General features: G+C 59.1%; 1 protein-coding gene across 1 annotated transcript in view; it reads right to left on the bottom strand.

Annotated features, from left to right (window-relative positions):
* Positions 1-19,603, bottom strand: part of LOC111150006 (SH3 and multiple ankyrin repeat domains 2) — a 397,663-nt gene that overhangs the window by 169,835 nt on the left and 208,225 nt on the right. Inside the window, exon 13 of the mRNA XM_022507316.1 lies at positions 6,160-6,235. Coding sequence (XP_022363024.1) covers positions 6,160-6,235 — 76 coding nt within the window. The remainder of the gene's footprint in view (positions 1-6,159; positions 6,236-19,603) is intronic.

The following is a 19,603-nucleotide window of genomic DNA, read 5'->3' as shown; positions in this document are numbered from 1 at the left end:
ATGCGCGTAAATATATTTCCAGCTGCCAATTTAAAAATGCACACAACTGGACGATGATGTCAAAGCCACGAAAGCAAGCAGCTATGGCACGCAGATGTCCGACTGGCCAACAGGTACGATTTGCCATGCTTCTAATCCCGTGGGTCTCACTAAGGAAGAGGAATGACAGCCCATCCCATTCTTAGATGCCTTCCCCACATGGTGTTTCTGAACACAGTCCTTCCGGGCGGGGCCAAAGCGGCAGGTGCAGTGAGAGGTTTCGAGGGGAATTTGCTGACAACAGGGAATGGGTCCAGCACCCACTCACCTCTGGTTCTCCTTCCTGGAAAACCCCAGAGATGGACAGCCCTCCTCACTCCCCACTCACCCCATGAGCAGTGCCTTGGTGGGTATTGTCCCTTCTAACTACACTTTAGACCTGGAAGCCATCCACCTGCCTATCCCTACCTCTCCACCGGCCCAGACCATTACCACTGCCTGGCCAGGAAGACGGCAATGGTGTCACAACTGGGCTCCATTCTTCCTTCTGTCTGTTTTCCTCCAGCAAGTTTACCCAAATCATGTCACCTTTTTGCGTAAAGCCTCTAGTATCCCCACTGCACGAATGGGAGTAAATCCACTCGCTTTCCATAGAACACAAAGTCCTTCTGTGGCATCATCCTTTCTACTCCCTTCTAAGCCACTGTTGCTTCTGTGTGGTAGCTTCTCTTTTGACCTCAGGGCCTTTGCATACGCTGGGCTTTCTGAAGATGGCTGATTCTCCTCCACTGTCAGGTTTCAAATCAAAAGTCACTTTGTCACAGAGACTTCCCCTGGCTCCCTATATAAAGCTGGCCTGCCCCACCCTGCCCAAGAGACTGTATGATGGTATTGCTGATTTGGTCCATAGCATTAACCACTAAGTGGGATTCTTTAGTTTATTTATTTATAAACTTTGCTATTTTCACTATTTAGGTTTTAATCTACATGAGGTCAGAGACTGTGCTGGTCTTGTTTACCACCACATCCACAGCTCCCTGAATATTCAGGTTTTGACGAATATTGGTTAAATAGATGGATGGACAGATAAGAGGAGTGGATGGGTGGATGGATGGGCAGATGGGTAGATGGCTGGCTGGCTGGCTGGCTGGTTGGTTGGTTGGTAGAGTTGGTAGATGCCTGAATGGGTTGTTGATGGATGAGTGGGCAGGTAATTGGATGGCTGGATGGACGGGTAGATGGTTGGTTGGTTGGATGAGTTGGTAGACGGCTGAATGGCTGGTTGATGGATGAGTGGGCAGGTAATTGGATGGCTGGTTGGGTGGATAGATAGATGGATGGGGTGTATTCCACCTAGAGTAAGAGCCTGAGGTCTCCCCTTCCTCTCCCAGGTAGACTTCTTCTGGATGCCCTATGCTCATGAGGTTGGAGATCTGATTTAAAGCTAATGGAAACTTGATTATCCCAGACCCTGTGTTGAGGAATGTTTTTAAAAACAACACTGAAATATTTGTAAGGTCCTGTGTAGAAACGGCCCCAGGTTCTCTGCTTTCTGATCTTGGTCGTGTGCCCACATTTCTAGACCCTTCCATCATGTGCACGCAGGGTGGGTGGAGGGGAATCCTGAGGGGAGACTCGGCCAGAGTAACTGGACACATTCAACAATCCATGGGTGTGTTTTGGTCAGACCACTCCTCGCCTCTGTGTCCCCGAGCAAAGCTTTTGACACAAGAGAGGGTGGGGATGGATAACTGCCTCCTGTTAGATTCAGAAACCACCTACCTTGGATCTCGCTTCCTCCTGCGTGGTCTTTAATTACCCTTGCATCCGCAGCGGGCCGGCCTCTGCCGTGAGCTGCCCCCCAGACTGTCACCCCTCCTCTGCCCCCTGGCTTATCCTGGGTAAGTGGCCCGGGTGCTGGCGCGCCACCCGGGTCTCTGTGGCTCACCAGGCCGTGTCTGGCAGGAATTCTGAAGTGGGCTGATGAATGGCTGGTCCATACAGTAGCACGTGCGCCCTCAGCCAGGGCCCAGCCTCACCCCAACACCCGCTCAAGAGCCACACACACCAGCTGCCTCGGCCGTGATGGCGGGTGGCGCCATGAGTTCCCGCGCCCCTGCCAAGTGCGCTGTCTGGAAGGGGTCCGTGCTGGAGGCGGTGGCTCCCCAGGCTGACCCCTGTGCCCTGTGTGGAATAGTCCAGACACCATAACCCCGGTAACATCAGCATCCATCGTCCGATACCCCATCAGGCGTTGGTTCCGTCTCGGCCACTTTCCCCAAACCCAGCCCTGTTCCATGGCTGGCCCTGGGCAACCACACCTTCACTGTGGGACGGAAGGGGCTGCGGGCACGGGTCCCGTACTCCAGGCGACCGGGCCTCACATGCCGGCGCAGGCACCCGTGTGGCCGAGGGGTGGGTCCTTAGTGTCACCTTCCTTCCTCTGATGCACTGTTCTCCTGTGAAGCGGGTAAGGACACCGACTTCCAAGGTCACTGGAGGGTGGGCAGGCAGCCGTGATCAAAGCAAGGCGTGTTGGGCACACGGTAGGAGGCTCGTAAACGGCGCTGTGATTCCTCTCATCTCCTGGGCGGTGGGAGCCCGCAGCGTGTCTGACTCCCCCGCCCTGGGAAAGTGGGAGGGGGGCACTCCTGAACCATGGTCAAGGCCAGAGCTTTTCTCATTTGCTTAGAAGCTGCCCCTGGACCCAGGTGTGGCCGGATGTCCCTCTTCTCTGGGGTCCCAGGCCCTGGTACCAAGCCAGTGGTCAGGAACCTATGAAACCAAAGTCTTCCTCTGGGCACCAAATCACAGGGAGGCAGAGCCGGCAGGGATTGCCCAGGTCACCCGTCCAACTTTCTAAGACATTCTGGCAAAAGAACGCCCAGACTGCTTGGCTCCCTGCAATGACGGGGAACTCATCCCCTCCCGAGAGAAGTCTGTTCTATCTCTGAAGAGCAACAATGGCTCTGCCCGTCTTCCATGGGACCAAACAGCCATGCCTGTCCCTGGTGCGTTCTGGTCCTGCTGTCAGCCACATGACAGGCAACCCGGCCAGCCCGGCCCCGCGGTCTTCTCTTTCCCTAGCTCCCAATCAGCTCAGGCCCTTCCACAGTTCCTCCGTGCGGAAGCTGCCTGTTTCCAATGCTGAGGGTTTGTGCAACACCCAGCTTCATGCACACGGATGGAGCCTGGGCAGCCTGCGGCCGCTCTCTGCCGGCAACCGGTCTCGGGGGGCGAGAGCTCTGCCTAAAGCCACAGCCTGCGGGCGAGCCGTGCTGTCACGGGCTCTTCCCCAGAAGCCCCACTCCCAGGCTGGATGGCCCTCCACGTAACCATGGCGACAGCTCTGGGCCTCCGCGGGGCCTCGGGCACACCCTCCTCCTCAGAACGGAAGCGAAGCATGACAGGCACACTGGCGGTGACCACGTGGTGCGGGTCCACTCTGCCAGGCAGCCTCTTGCTGCTGCAGAAACCCCTCATCTGACCGTAACAGAGACGCGTCAGGAGAAGCCCGGGTCAGGTATGGCTCCCTGGGAGCCCCTGGGCGTTCTCTCTGTCGGCCCCACTGGCGCCAAGCCAAGATCGCCGCTTGGGCATTCAAAGTCAGAAAGCCGGCAATGTTCGTAAGATCTGGAAAGTCTGCCATGCCCCTTAGGAGGGGACAACCCAGCCCCTCTCCTGGGCATGGGATTCCTGTCCTAACACCTCTTGTGGGTGACAGAGGGGTGGCTGGGAGGGGGCAGCACTAATAGCCATTCCACGGCTACACAGAAACCCCAGAGAGCTGGAAACCAGCCCTCGTGGGAGGATGTCCACAGCAGCGCCATTCGCAGGAGCCAAAAGGTGGAAGCCACCCAGACACCCACCCACAGAGGAACGGGCAAGCAAAACATGGCTGACACAGCCGACGGAATATTCCCTCTCCTTAAAAAGGCAGGACACTCTGACACCTGGTATCACATGGACGGACCCAGAGGATGCCATGCTGACTGAGACAGACCGGTCTCAGAAAACACCAGTGCTGTGTAATTCCACTTCTATGAGGGCCCCAGGGTCACCAGATTCAGAGAGAGAGTGGACGGTGGGCATTGGGGCTGGGGGAGGGATGGGGGTCGGTGTCTCAGGGGAACAGAGGGTAAACAGTGGGTGCCAGGGCCGGGGGAGAGATGGGGGTTGGTGTCTCAGGGGGACAGAGTGGATGGTGGGCACCAGGCCAGGGGAGGGACGGGGGTCGGCGTCTCGGGGGGACAGAGTGTGGATGGTAGACACTGGGGCTGGGGGAGGGCTGGGGTCAGTGTCTCAGGGGGACAGAGAGTGGCTGGGGGCTCTGGGGCTGGAGGAGGGATGGGGGTCGGTGTCTCAGGGGGACAGAGGGTGGCAGTGGGTACCGGGGCTGGGGGAGGGATGGGGGTCGGTGTCTTAGGGGGACAGAGAGTGGACGGTGGGTGCCGTGGCCGGGGGATGCCTGGGGTCAGTGTCTCAGGGGGACAGAGGGTGGCAGTGGGCACCAGGACTGGAGGAGGGATGGGGGTCGGTGTCTCAGGGAAGAGAGAGTGGATGATGCGCACCGGAGCTGTGGGAGCTGGGGGTCGGTGTCTCAGGGGGACAGAGATTCAGTCTGAGAAGATGCAAAGTTCCAGAGACGGATGGTGGGGACTGCTGCACAGCTACATGAATGTACCTAATGGCACTGACCTGTGCCCCTAAAAATGGTCGAGATGGTAAATTGTACGTATATATTTTATTACAATAAAAAGTTGAGATAAAAGGAGGTGCTGATACCTGCTAAAAATGGATGAACCTTGTAGCCATGATTCTAAGTAAAGAAGCTACACACGAAAGGTCTCGTGTCGCGTGACTCCGTTTCCATGAAACACGCAGGGAGCCAGCTGGTGGTCTGGGGCTGGGGGCAGCGAGCATGGGGCAGGCCTGCCGAACAGCTGGGAGCTCTGGGAGCTCCCTTTCGGGTGGATGGAAACGATCTGGAACTAGACTGGGGCTGGTTCCCAGTACGCGAAGGCGCCAGCATCACCACTGCACAGTTGGAAATGGCAGTTATAGGTGATGTGAATTTTAACTCAGGAGAAGCAGAGATGAAGCAGGGCAGGTTGGGTCCCTCACAGGCAGCCGAAGAGTGAGGAGCACGGTGTGGGCTGCTCACCACAGACTGGGGAGCCCCGGGGTGGGGGGCAGAGGGTCCAGACCCTTCCCCAGCCCCAGCCTAATGGAGGAGATGCTTTGGTGGGCTTCTCAGAAGGGCCCCCAGGGATGGCTACCAGCAGGGCTGGGAGCGGGACCTTCCCTTTCCGACGGGTCACACAGCCGGCGTCTCCTCCCTTTCCCCGCGTCGCAAACTAACTCTGACTGAGGCCACCATCCACTAAGGTTCCTTCTCCGCACCATCCTGGCCCCCGGAGGGGGACTCGTGTTTGTGACAGAAACGGGGGGTAGAGAAACTCGGCACGCGAGGATAGTAAAGGCCTGAGAAGCGGAAGTGGCAGCAGGGACACTGGCTGGAAATGCAGCTCGTTTCTGAATTGTCCGTCCCCCCGCCATGCGGGCCCCCGGCCTGCCTCGGGCTGTCTGGGAGTTACAAGGAGGAGGCGTGAGAGACCCGAGCACGACGTGTGCGTCTGTAGTTTCTGCGGGGAAGCTGGAGCCTGTGCCCCGTGTCGCATCACCATAGGTACATGGCTCTCCGCGTGCACCGAACGAGCCCCCTTTGGAGCGGCAGCCCACAAGCAAGCCCGCCGAGCTCGAAGGCCCCACCGGCTTGGTGCCACGCCTTTCACGGGCGAGGAGCCTTTCTGTACACAGACTTCAACTCGGAGGCAGAAGGAAGAGGGAAAATCCAGGTGACAGGGAACCCCAGAGCCACGGCATCCTGAAGATTCGCACAGCCAGATGCTGTCATCTCACACGAGGCCCGGTCTTCCCACTCCGGGGCACCCCACAGGGACGCTCCAGCCCAACCCCAAACCCCGGGCAGCGCAGAGACCACACCTCGGGCAGGTTCTCTGGAAAACGGTGGCTTCGGTAACGTGGCCCACGTGCAGGGGGTCACAGTGGCCACAGCGAGCGAAACAGCCCGGGGGGTCCGAAGGCTCCACGCGAGGGGGCCCAGCGCTTTCGTGGTGCATCTGAGCCCCTCTGCCCAGAGAAAGAGCCTCGTCTTACCTGGTGGCATCGAAGCTGTCGTAGGAGCCGACCGTGTAGTGCCGGAAGAGCTTCTTGCTGCGGTCCGCGCGGGTTTCTGTCCAGAGAGGGAAGAGAAACACCGTTTAGAAAAGTCACGGTCCCCAGACGCAGAAACCAAGCGAGGCCGGCCGGGCCTCTCATTGCTCTGACTACGAAGCGCGAGACCCGCTCTCGGGGAAAGACCTGGGGGAAGAGAGGGCTCGTCCTGGGAGCTCTGACTTTGAGGAAGGCCTGTGAACCTCAGGGCCGGCTTCTGGAGTCGGGAGCTCCACTCCGAAACGGAGGCAGAGTCCTGGGTCTGGGAAGGAGCGGGAGGGGGCTCTCTGCAAAGAAGACAGCCCCGTGCTGTAAGCCGGAAGGGCAGCGAGACTTTATCACAGGGAACTTTCCAGAAAGGTATTTTCGAGTGCTGCCAGGCCTCCCAGCAAACCCGAAGACGGCTGCTTTCGGGAGGAGAAGGCTTCATTGTTCCTTTTCCGGTGAGAGCTGCTCTTTTCCTAGAGAACAAACAAACAAAGCCCAGAACCCGATTCACGTTCTTACTCCGCGGGGCTGAACGTAAACTTGACGGGATGAGACATGAGCGCCGCAACTGGACTGAGCGGGCGGCTCAGGGCTGGAGGGAGAAACCCACTGCCACGCGAGTACAAGGAACTCGGAGGCTCCGTGATTCACTGCCCAGGTATGTCCCGGACAGCCTGCTTCCCAAACCCTGGAGAAAACACGGAGGGACCATGCGACTGGCTTCAGGAATACGGCTCAAAACCTCATGGAACTTCTTTAGCCCTTTCTGCGCTCAATCCACATACCCAGGTGACCGTGCTTGTATCCAAACCCCCAAACACACAATTTTGGCTCAAAAGTGAGCACACACAAGCACACCGAGAAGGTCAGCACAGTCTTTCTAGGCTCCTTTTATGCCCGGAGGCAGCTAGTTCAACAAAAACGCACGCTCGCTTTCTATGCTAGTATGGAGTTGCCTTTGGGGGATGGGAGGAGTGGATTCCAACCCAGGACTACATCTCCCAGCTCCTCTTGCACCCTGGCAGGGTCACATGGCCACTTCCCACCAATGGAATATGAGCCATGGAATGGAAGATTCCATTGTGAGGATGGGGGGGCCTCTTCCAAGCTTGGCTGCTATGGAAGTCGGTGTGCTTCCCTACCCTCTCTGCAGCTTTGCCCAGCTCAGAGCTAGGATTCCCGGGCCTGACCGGATGGTGGAACCCTCTAGGGTTCCCACAAGATGCCCTGGTCTCCGTATGTGGAACTACTGAAGCAAGCAACAATTCTATTCCTCACGTTACCCTTGAAGGACTCATTGGTGTGGCAGTTAACACTGTCTGCACGGCTGGGCAGGCTGGGCCCTCTGTGACCTGACTCCCCCTGGCTCCCCACCCCCTTCCCATACCTAACACCGACACTCCAACGATACAAAGTGTCTGATTCTGTGAACAGCAGCCTCATCGTCACCATCGTCATTGAAAACACTAATTGAGCACTTACTGTATACTAGGCCCTGTTCCAAGTGCCGTTCCTGTATTCCCTTCCTGGACCCTCAGGACCCCCATAGAGGGGGTGTGCATGGCTTTGCAGGCTCGATCACATCCAGCCACCTCTCCAGTCCTTCTCAGGACCCTGGGGGTTCCCCCCCGCCCCCCCGTGGAGTTGGCCTCCCTCTCTCTGCACTCTATGTGTCTCTCCCGTATCATCATGAACATTTACGGAGTCGTTCCACTGTGCTACGGTCTGGTCATCTGGGCTCAGCCACTCACTGGTCACACCAGCCCAGCGAGCAAGGTGGCACTGTGCCCGTTTTAAGGATGGAGATGGTAATGCGGCCAAGGCAAAGTCACACATTCATTATGTGGCAGGGTCAGGATGAGTGCCCCGGCTGGCAGATAGGCTCCAGGCCCAAACCCAGGCCACCAGACCCCACTAGCTGACCCCTGGAGGGGCTCCAAGTCCCCATGCTCTCCACAGTGCCCAGGAGTGGGGGCTGGCCTCTCTGTATCACACCACACCCCCAAGCCTAACCCCTGGTAGATGCTGAGTGCCAGTGCTTGTCCATTTAATCCAAGTGGCCTACTGTATAATTAGTAAAGACAACACACCACACACCATTGGAGTAGCCTGAGTACACGGGGCCCTTGCTGTGCTGGGAACTGGTCCAGCCAAGCTGCACACACCGCATCTGTGTTTGGCACCTGGACAAAATAGGCCAAGATGTTTTGTGCACTCCTGTCCTCCTCCCTGGCTTCTGTAGCGCGCATACGTGCCATTTGAGTCGTTTCTTAAGCCCACGGGGAGACAGGTCCTGTGCCCCACAGGCAGGAACTAGGAGACTCATAGGGGGTGGGGCTTTAGCTCTGCTGTCCGGAGCCCAGAATCCTAGGGATGGGGTGAAGACGGAGCCTGAGAATGTGGACCTTCTGCGGTCTGGGCTAAGGACGTCAGCAGTTGGAGGACTACGGAGGAAGGACATGGGCCAGGCCATGCATCTGGTCAGCTCAGTCCTGTGACTTCTGCTTCCCATATGTGCCAGGCCCTGAAGGGATATGTAGGATTTGAACCTCACTGTGTTATGCTGAGTAGCTCACAAAGCCACTGAGCCACCATGGGGACTGGCTGGAAGCTGATCTAAGTACCCTTAGTTACCTCACTTGCTTAAGCCCTACGTAGGCAGCTCTGTGCTGGTTGTCTGGGCAAGTGCTGGGCACTGAGTCCTGACTGGTGCAGGCCTCTGGCTAGAGTCAGAGGCTGTGGGTTCCAGCAGCAGAGAGAGTGTGCAGCGAATGTGTGTGCGTGTGTGTGCGTGTATGTGCGTGTTTCAGAAAGGGAACCATTTCTAGGCAAGGTCAGTTAGCCAGTGATTCCCAGACTTTGGGATTTCATGGACCAATAAAATTTAAACAAAAGAGGGCAGAATGTAGACTGACATAAATTTACCAAGTATTTCTTTAGGCCCAGTAAAAACACTGAAAATAGGAAGATTCTCTTCTGTCCCCTCAATGATCTTATTAGACAAAGGAGACCCATAGAAGGACCTGCTTTATGAAAACCTCCCACTGCACAGGTCTTTCCTATCCTCAGGCTCTTGGACACAGTCACACCTCTGCTCTCAGATATGGCCCCAAAGATCAGGGAAGAGGACTGAGGGACATATCATAGCCACCATCACCATCATCTTCTTCATCATCATCACCATCACTTTTATCACCACCATCACCTCATCATCTCCATCATCACCGTCACCATCACGATCGCCATCATCATCACCGCCATCACCACCACTATCACCACCATCTTCACCATCACCACCATCACCATCACCACCATCACCATTGCCACCAGGACCATCCTGATCATTATTATCGTTACAGCAACTCTACTAAGTCATCTCTTCACTCCGTTAAAATGAAGTTGGCCGCCTTATCTGGTCTTCACACAGAACCCAGTGGTAAGCGGAGTCTTGCTCCCGATTTACAGAAGTACCAGAGTAAGTGATGAGGGACGTGGGCTTTGAGGCTGGACACTGAATCCCGTGGGCCTGCCCTTGCCTGGCCTCAGTTTCTACCTGGAAAGAGAGAAGGTGGGCTAGACTGCTCTCAGGACGCTTCCCCACTGTCACAGTGTGCAACTCATGTCACCGCCAGGCTTGGTCGTTGCTGGCAAGCTGAGACTGGCTGTCACTGAGCAAGGAGAGGGGGGCTGCCGGCTGCCTGGGCTAACCCCTTCCCGTGACTCACTGATGCAAACGTGAGTCATAGATACAAACTGTGGGCTGGGCAAAGGGGAGGAGAAGCCGGAAGTTCGAGGCCAGCCCAGCATCGAGGGGGGCTGTGCCCCTTCCCCAGGCCTGTAGGGTGAACAACCCCCCACCCCCTCTGTTGTGTGCCTCTGGGTCTGCCCTGCAGGGCCCCAGCACTGGGGGCAGGAGAGGAGGCGCCACATGCCACCCTGGGGGCCGAGGGGCCTGCGGTCAAGTGAGGTCTACAGGCCACGGTTTAGGGCAGGCCCTGGGGGCTCCTGTACCCATCACAAATCGAATAAAGGAATAGGTGTCTCCCGTGGGACAGACCTGGGGCTTAGATCGGACCTGAGGAGGGAAAGGGCACAGACCCTATCCATCGTTCTGATGTGCACACGGACACACATGTTTAAAGACTGCGGGCTGGACGACCTTGTCATGTACACGCCCATCATAGCCCACTCCAGGCTCGCAAGGGCGGTCTGAAGTCCATGAGACCCCCAGAGGGTCCCAACAAGAGCCCCAGGGCCCCCACACCTGCCTCTACCCTCCCTCCTGCTCCTCACCCTCTGCCTTTGTCTTACACTGAAAGGACTGGCCGGCCACACCCTTCCCGGTCCATGTGCAAAGACATTCCTCTTCTCTTGGGCTGTGCCTCCCTGTTCTTTGGGGTCAGCCCTTTCCAAGTCCAGCCACGTGGTCACGGGAGGCTGCCCAGGCCCTCCATACCACCACTGCCTGGCCCTGGACCCCAGCGTTTGGCAAGGGAGCCTGGACCGGCTGTTCCTTTGACCACAGCAGGCGCCTGGCCCAGGGGAGGGACAGGTGACCCCGGCTGGGACAACGGAGTCCTACTCTTGCTGCTGCTATTTCTACTTTTGAGGCCACCATGGGGGACACGCCGCCTGAGAATGAGTCACACCGAGGACAGTAGAGCAGCTGGCAGGGAGGAAGTGACCGACTGCCCTGGTGACATGGTCCGGAGCCCAGCACGCAACCCGCAGCTCTTCCCGACTGTTCAGTTACAGGTGCCCGACGCACGTCCTTTTCGGTTTAAAGCAATGTCGCTTACCATCGCTAGAGCCGGGAACGCTCAGAAGGACGCGGTTACACCCTTCGCCATTTGCAAGGCTGCACCCAGCAGCCGGGAACAGCCCCCCCGAGGTGTGGTGTTTACACTGAGTCTGTGTGCCTGGAGAGAGGGCAGCTCTCTTCTCCATGGGGGGGCCCTGGAGGCACTACCTCTTGGGGGACCCGGCCCCCTTGTCACCACAAGCACAGCTGTGCCCCAGGCTGGCCCAGGGATCGTGCTGGACTCTGCTGGACCCCGTCATTAGGACTGAGGGAACCCACAGCCCACACAGGACCCACTGGCTTTTCTCGGAGATGTTCTGAGGCCTGGATGCTGAGGAAGGGGACATTGGTGTGGTTGGATATCCTCAAAATTAGTTTGGGTCCATGAGTTTCGAGAAGTGACCTGTGTCCCTTCTTAGATGGACAGAGCACTGAGTCTCCAACGTGAGACCACCCCCTGCCCCGATGTTGATTTTTGCCCTGGGGCACGGCGACCAGAACATTTAGAATGGCGATCATTCCGTCAGTCTGGGGTTCCCTGGTGAGCCCCTGGGACACGTGACAGAAATGTGGCACGAGAAGCAAACCTCTGTGCTTTTTAGGTTATTAGGATCAGGGGCCCGTTACTGCAGGCTCAGCCAGCGGACTGACGCAGACGGAGCACAGCCCTCCCTCCCGCAGCAGCCTGTACATCCACGTTTTGCTCACCCCTGAAGCTTCCTAAAGCCAAGAACCAAGTCGTCTGCAGCCAGGCCCCCTCCTCCAGGCAGCAAATAGTCAACATGTCTGCAGTCCCTCCGCCCTCGTCTGAGTGAACGTCGGCTCTGGCCCAGACGGGTGCAGTAGCCTTTGTCTGCCTGTTTCCACGCTTATCCCTCCCCTCACCGATCTATTCCCCATAGTCCCCATAGAGCAGAGGGAGCTCTAAGAAATGTAAAACTTAGGGGGATCCCAACGTGCTATTGTTTTCCAACAACTCCCTGTGGAATGAGAGGCACATCCGAGTGCCCTGGGATGACACAGGCCTGACACTGGGTGGCTTCCCCTCCCACGGCTCTCCTCCTCCAGCACCTCCCTCCTGACACATTGGGTGCCTCACTGTTCCTTGCAAATGACGAGCGGGTCTGCACCTCAGGACCTATGCGCTTGCTGAACTCTCTCTGGGACATGCTGTCGCCAGCTCAAATCCTGCCACCCCGCTGGAGTCCCAGCTCCCACCGCAGGGACCGCACACTCAGTGCATGACGGTCCCCAGGCCCTTGGACCCTTTGCTCCTAGTCACTCTTGGCAGTTTCACGTCCTCAGGTCGGACTGTGGAGGGTCGGGGCTGGAGCACAGTGTGCTGGCCCCTTGCTCCTCCTGGGGACGGCTGGGGCGGAAGCAGCCCTCCCTGCGCAAAGGCACACAGGAGTTCTAGTCCCAACCTCGACGGTGACAACACGGCCCTCCTCGCTCCGCCTCTCAGGCCACAGCTTCTCAGCTACAAAGCCGACCACTGGACGGAGTGACAGCCGAGTCTCTGACGTCTCAACGAGACACCTCCCCTCCACCAACCATGTGCCTGGGGGCCAGCGCTTTCCTGGGAGAGGGACGTGCCCCCAGGCGCGGTTTAGGGGGACACACCCCGGAAGCCTCTTTCTGAGCGTGGACTAGAAAAATCTGTACCGAAAGAAAAAACTCTAGAAATCCCGATGCATATACCTCTCGCGACTCATGAACGGGAGCGACAGATGGCATGACCAGTCTCGGAGGGTCTGCATTGGAAATGGCCCTTTACGCCGAGCTGCTGGGAAGAGGATCCCGTACAGCTTGGCAGGAAAGCCAGGAGGGGACATCTGGGGAGAATCTAATGGCCTTGGCTCCTCGAGGGTGACTGGTTCTGGGAGCAGAAACCAGGAAAGCAATGGTCTCAAAAGGGCCAGCAGTAGTTCAGAGGCCGGTGTGGCAGGGACGCGGGCTCTTGGGTCAGGAGACGCCCTCGCGGGGAGGGCGAGCAGGCTGGGTGGGGCCCCTCCCGCCCAGCCAGGTCCGTGGGGACGGCACCCCTTGCTCACGGGCGCCCGTGCATGGGAGAGGCACGCAAGGAAGGGCACGGACGTCTGCATCTAACATGGAAACTGTGAGCCTAGCCCCTTGCTGGCTGTGCGGCCAGGCAGGAAAGTGCTTCTCCAGGCCTCGGCTTCCTCACCAGTGAGAGGGGCCGGCAGCAGGGAGCGACAGCCCTGCAGCGACCTGTGCACTTGTCAATGGACCCCGTGCAGGTTGTCGGGGACTCTGGTTACGTTGTGCTTCCAGATCCGGAGGAAAACCCCAACCGTATCCGTACGTGTGACCTCAGGAGCCACCCATCCCCTCCCCCACAGAACTGATGTGGGGTGGTCTCCGCTTCCTGTTGGAAGTGAGCACCAAGGCCGTCACCATGGGGAATGGAGGGGGACGCAGCTGAGTCCACGTGACCCTGCAGAGAGCCGGCTGAGCTGGCCCAGCTCCTGGCAAGGCCTGCTAGACCTCCAGACCCTGCTTTCTGAACCAGGGGAGGCTGGGCCCCGCCTTCTGCCCTTGGGTCCAGGAAAGGCCCCGCACCCTTACAATCCAGTATGTTTTTTCATGTGAACCTGTTCATATAGGCTTTAGGGTTCTTGCAACCAAAAGAGCATGGTCTTCTGGCTATCCTATCACTCTGCAGAGAAACTGTTACCACAGGGACGGTGACAGTGTCCCAGGTTCCATCCTGAGGCCTGGCTTGGCGGCCCGTCTACCACGGGGCTTGGAACACCCCAGCCTCCAGTTTGGGACGCCGGCCTTTACAGTGACGATCCCCCTGCCCCCACGGCTCCAAAGACCCCTCCACAGCCCTCGCCGCACACCCCCATCCCTGATCACCTGCGGTCACAGAGCAGTTAAAGTGACTGGACAAGGGACACCAGACCCACAAGGGGTTCCGGCCCCCCTGCCGGTGAGGAAGAAAGAGCCTGGGATCAGCCGCAGGCCCGAGACGAACCACAAGGTCAGGAGATGCTTCTGGGCCCGCTGCCCCAATTCACCCATCACGCTGCGGGGGTCACGCAGGATACGAGCTTCCCATCCTGCTCTCCATGTGCCATTTCCCGAATTTACTCGGTTTACGGATGACTGGCTCGGATGCTGTGGGGAGAGCACACACGCGTCTTCAGGACGAGGGGCAGAGGGAGCCCTGGCTCACGGCTCCTTTGTGGCACGCCAGACGAGGTTCTCAAAACGAGGACGAAGAATTCCGGTTCGTGTGAGCCCTGGACAGGCCAGTCCCGAGGGGGACGTGAAGAACTCAATTCCGTCAGGATCGCGGCTCACACGGGAAAAGGGCCCAGGATCCCGGCAGGTTGGTGCCGGCTGACTTCCTAGACCAGGCTCGGGAGGCAGGGCTGAGCCACGGCCACTGGCCACGGGGAACCAGGGAGGGCCACTCTAGAGGCGGCACACAGGTGTCCCCTCTGGGCCGAGGGATGGAGCAGGAGAGGAGGCCGTTCTCTCCAGACGCTGCAGAGAGCACTGCTTGGAGGGAGCTCCTGCTGGGACGCAGGTAGCGGCTGCGGTCCGTGACCTTCGCCACGGCCTCCCTCCCTGGACATCAGGTTCCACGGCACAGGGATGCCATCCAGGGCTGGGATGAATCTAATTCCAGGATAAAAGCGTTTCTCCACTGTGGGTTTAGGGGCAGCAGGGGATTTGAGCCTTGGCTGGTGTGAGGATGGAGGGACCACAGGAGCTGGACTGTGGGTGACCTCCTGGAGGGTGGTCGGCAAGGACACAGGGTCCCCTGTCCTGCAGCTCCTGGGGACACAGTCCTACTGCCAACTCAGCACGTGGGGAGTAGATTCTCCCCAGAGCACCCAGCTAAAAGCCCGCCCATCTGACACCCGGCCATGGGCCCCAAGACTGAGCACAGACGCCAGGTGGGCCCGCCTGCGCTGTGACCCTGAGCCCCATGACCTCATCAACAGGTGGTATCAGGAGCTCTAAGCCTACAGTCACGCACGTCAGCACAGAAAATGGACAGAGCTGGGGCTTTACTTGTTCAGAGTCCTGTTTTCTGTTTCTCTGAAGAGTGAGCTTCAATCCTACCAAAAGGAGAGACAGAGACAGAGAGACAACAAGGACGGACCAGATGCCTGTGTTGCTTCCCGTGTCCCTCTTCCCCTGGAAACCAGGTCCTCGCTGGCCCTCCTTCTTGGCTCCTCACCCCAAAAGGGCAAAAACTGCAGCGGGGGACACCTAAGTAGGGGGCAGCTCCTAGCCCAGCCACCATCACGGTTCTGGGTACTGGGCATTTGCTCTGGGCCGGCACCGAGTCAGACGTGGCCCAGCAGACTCCTGTCATGTTACAGGGCTCCGGCCACCCGGTGGTGCCAGGTGACCAGACTGTACCAGTCCAGGCCCCCCGATGCTGTGCGTCCACAGGTCGCCCTCCCACAGGCTCCTGTGATCTCCAGTGGGTTGTAAATCAGACACCACTCAGGCTACACCCCAGGCTGGTGAGCCAAATGCAGAATCGGAACCACAAGGAGGAAAGAGATTACCGATGGGGATGAAGACAGAAATAACTTTTCTTTTTTAAAACCAAAGATGCCGACGGGCTCCTTGCAAAGCAGAGAAACAGGCAGACAGGAACGCAGGGAGATGCCAGAAGTGGGCACGAAGGCAGGTGGGCTGGGCACGGACATGTGGGGTCGGGTTGCCAGGGCCAGCGGGGGTCCCCTCCCACCCTCAGCTGACCTCAGAGAGAGTGCGAGGGGCTGGCTGGGGCAGCGGGCGGGGCGGGGGGAGGCGCAGACCGCTCGGCTCCCGGGCCCAGCTCCACTGCATCCCCGGCTCTGCTGACAGGTCAATCCCGCCACCGCCGGAGCTGGAGGTCAGGCCGCACCGGTGAGACACAGAACCGCGCGGGCACAGGACTGCGATGTGGACGTTCGCTAGTCCCACCCAGATCAGTGGCTAGCACAGCTCAGGGCTTATCCATGACCCCAGCCGCACAATATTTATGCAGCACCTCATGGTCCGCGGCGTTGGCCCAGCAGGGGAGGCAGGAGAGAGCAAGGACACTGTTCTTACGGCGGACCGCATGCCACGTGGACCCTTTCCTGTGGCTCTTGTAATGAACGGCCACAAACCTCGTGGCCTACCACGACAGACACATTTTCTCGTAGAGGTGTGGTGGTGGGAAATCCAGCCCGGATCTGACCGGGTAGGATACAAGTGTGGGCAGGGCTGTGTTCCCTGCAGGGGTGGGGGCGGGGGGGCTCCCTGCAGGGGTGTGGGTGGGGGGCTCCAGGGAGAGTCCGTCCCTTTGCCTCTTCCAGCCTCTCCAGGCGCCTGCACTCCTTGGCTCCGGGCCCCGTCCTCCATCTGCAAAGCTTTGGGCCAAGTCCTCAAATGCCACCGCTCTCGTTTGGCCGTGTGCCTCCCTCCTCCACTTGGACACGGCGGGGACTCCACGGGCCTGGACACTCCCAGATAATCTCCGCATCTGAAAGTCAGCAACCAGCAACCTTCACCCCATCTGTGACCTCCCCTCCCCTCGGCCACGCGTCCGGGCATAGTCCCAGGATCCAGGGATCAGGACGTGGACGTCTTTGGGGGCCACGACTCTGACCCCCACAACCGCAAAGAGACTACACCTAGAGGGGGCCCAGCTGGGCCAGTTGTACTCAGATTCTCTAAATCCGCGTGAGGGAACTCAGAATCCTGCGTCCAGGTCAGAGGATCTGAGTGAAAGAGAAGTGGTTTGCCAGCAAATGCGTTTCCCCGTTTGCAGGAGCAAGACAGCGTGCGTCTGAGATCCGACCGAGTGACGGCGAGAGCCAAGGCGACAGCTCAGCTCCTCGGACACTCCACCCGCTCTGCGTGAGCTGGGGACGTGGGCCTTATCTCAGGGGCGCGGTGGTTCTCTGCGTGCTCTGCAGCCCCCTGCACGATGCCCCCTTCAGCAGACAGAGCTGGGCTCTGCACTGTGACTCGGTTTCCAGGAGCTGGAGCCGCTCACGTGTGGGGTCACGGTCAATAAGCAACTGAGTCACTGGGTTCTCTTTACCCCCAGTGCCCCGAGCACGGCTCCCCCCGTCCCCAGCCTGTGCACACGCGTGTGCTGGCTGTGTCCTCTCCGTTCTCCCCTCCTGTCCAGGTCTGGGCACACCAGCCCAGCGCACACACAGCTGGGCAAGGACCCAGAGGCAAGGTTTTCTGCAATAACCACGTGCCTTGATTTCTCTTAAAGTTGGCACAAGTGTGCCCGCCCCTACCCACACTCTAGGGCACACTAGAAACTCTCAGGCACCATGTGCTCACCGAATCTGTGAACTCCAAGAGCCAGAGGCAAAGGCCGGAGGTGTGGCATGTGGGCTGATTGTCCTTCCCTGATAAACAGGAGTCACGTGTGAGAGCTGGACCCCTCCCCCCAAGACCACTCTGCCTTCTCGGCCATCCCTGGGCGACTGCTGGTCACACTGGAAGCTCCCCGAAGACAGCTCAGGAACTACGTGGTGGCTGTGTTACTGGGTGAGTGGAAAACTGCTGTAATTATACCTTCACGAAGCAGTCTTTTTGCCCCCTGGGACCCCTTGAGGCCATGGGGCTTGTGCACCCATGCGTGAGGCCCGCTGGCCCCAGCTTCGTCCACTGGTCCACAGGAGAGGCGAGTCCCCGCAACAGGCGCCCAAGTGCAAGGGCCGTGGCTCGGCTGGGAGGCTTAGCAAACAGAACGCGGGACCACCCGATGGAGGGAGAGGCCGCCCCTGAGGCAGGGCTCAAGGGAGGGGACACGAGGGAGGTGACCGCAGGCACGGGGCACATCCCGCTGCCATCACTGTCCCCCTCCATTGATAGCCATCACCTGTCATCCCGCTGTAGGGGACGTTTCCTTGGCCCTTCCCATGCACCCTGTGCTGCTCCAAATGCAAAATGCCTGAGCTCCTTCTGGCGGAGCCAGCTCGCCCGTCCTCTACCGCACAGGTGAGGAAGTGAGAAACATCAAGGTGGAGCAGAACAGGGGCTCCAGGCCTCGTGACCCAGCGCCAGAGCTGGGGGTCCTGCCCCGCCCTGCCCTGCACACCTGGGCGTGCAGCACTCCCTCTGCCGTGTGCTGAGCACCTTTCTCCCCTGGCTTCGCCCGCGGACTCCCTCGCCAGCACCTCCACGGGAGACCAGAGGCCAACAGCACCAACTTCCCAGCCTCCTTCCCAAACCGGCCCCTCCCCAGGGCACATCCCCCTTTCCCTTCTGGACCGTGGAACGTCACAGCCACACTGCCACCTGGGGGTGGCAAAGACGTGGGGCAGCATCGATGGGTCTGTGTGGTTAGGCAACGGGCTCCCGGGTTTGTCTCTGGAAGCCGACCCAGCACCGTCCCAGCGGCAAAGCTTCATCTTATGGTCACCCACTGCCCCCATTTGCCCCCCCCCCCCCCCCGCCCCGAGGCAGGACACAGAGAAGGAAACCAAGGCCCGGGAGGAAGAATGGCGTCTTCCAGTGCACAGCTGCTGAGCGAGGAGCTGGTTTTAGGCGTCCGCTAGTGACTCCACTACAACCACCCAGCAACACCACGGAGCGTCTGTTCTGCTCAAGACAGAGTCAGGTGCAACCGGATGCTCTCCAAGGTCACCCGGCTCTCGGGCGGCAGAGCTGGTCCAAGCCCCGGCTCCATGACTCAAGGTCAGCACCGCGCACCTGGCCACACCACCCCTGCAGCCGTTTTTAAAGGACAGTCTCAGGGATGAAGAGTTCCCTGTGGGCGATGCCTTTATGGCGCTAGAGCTGAGAATCCTCCGGGGCTGCAGGAAGCGCCTGGAATCACAGGCTTTCGGGCTAAGGACCTCCATGGGGGAAGGGGTGGGGGCTTGCTTCCGGTCACACCATAGGGAGCCACCTCCCTACCCTCTGCTCCCTTGCCCTGCTGCCCTGCGCTCGCGAGCTCAGGGGATGCCCCCGGCCCCCTGGCACCGGGCACTCACGCTGGGGGGTCTGCGGTCCGACCTCGCCCACCTGTCTCGGTCCTGCAGCTTCTGGGCCCGACACCGCCGGACGAGAAGCTAAGCCCGGTTCCTGGCACTGTCGACCGATCCCCACCCCCCCAATTTGGCTGTCAATGAGCTGGTTTCTACTCTGTAGTAATTAGAATTTTTTTTTTTTTTAAATCGGCCCAGGCGGCTGAGTGGAAGTGTTTATACTGCTACACAGAGCCGAGTGGGGCTTTTTCAGTGGAAATTAAAGTCAATGAAGGACCGGGTGCCTGTGGGGTGTGCTGTTGCCAAGCTCAGCCGGTGTGTCCGTGCCAAGGGCGCTCTGTTTCCCTCTCTTTCCACTCAGACATGCCCTTGCTGGCCGGGGGAGCTGGGGAAGGTTGCCGTGCCTCTGGCCCCAGGGCTGTGAGGACCTTGGCGGGGGGCAGGGTGTCTGAAAGTGGGCAAAGATCTGAAAAGGACTTTTCTGGCCCTGGATCCAGCAGCCAGGCCCAGAGGGAGCAGACAGGTCTGGTCTCTCCATCAGGCCAGGATATCTGGACGGATCCTGCGCTCCCACACCGCCTCCACCCAGGACCTGACCTCACAGAACGCCTGGTCTCAGGCC

The sequence above is a fragment of the Enhydra lutris genome, unplaced genomic scaffold (genome assembly GCF_002288905.1).
Source record: "Enhydra lutris kenyoni isolate GAN:26980312 unplaced genomic scaffold, ASM228890v2 scaffoldscaffold22, whole genome shotgun sequence".
Taxonomy (NCBI): Eukaryota; Metazoa; Chordata; class Mammalia; order Carnivora; family Mustelidae; genus Enhydra; species Enhydra lutris.
Note: the sequence above shows the minus strand (reverse complement) of the source record. Positions and strands in the feature narration are given on the sequence as shown.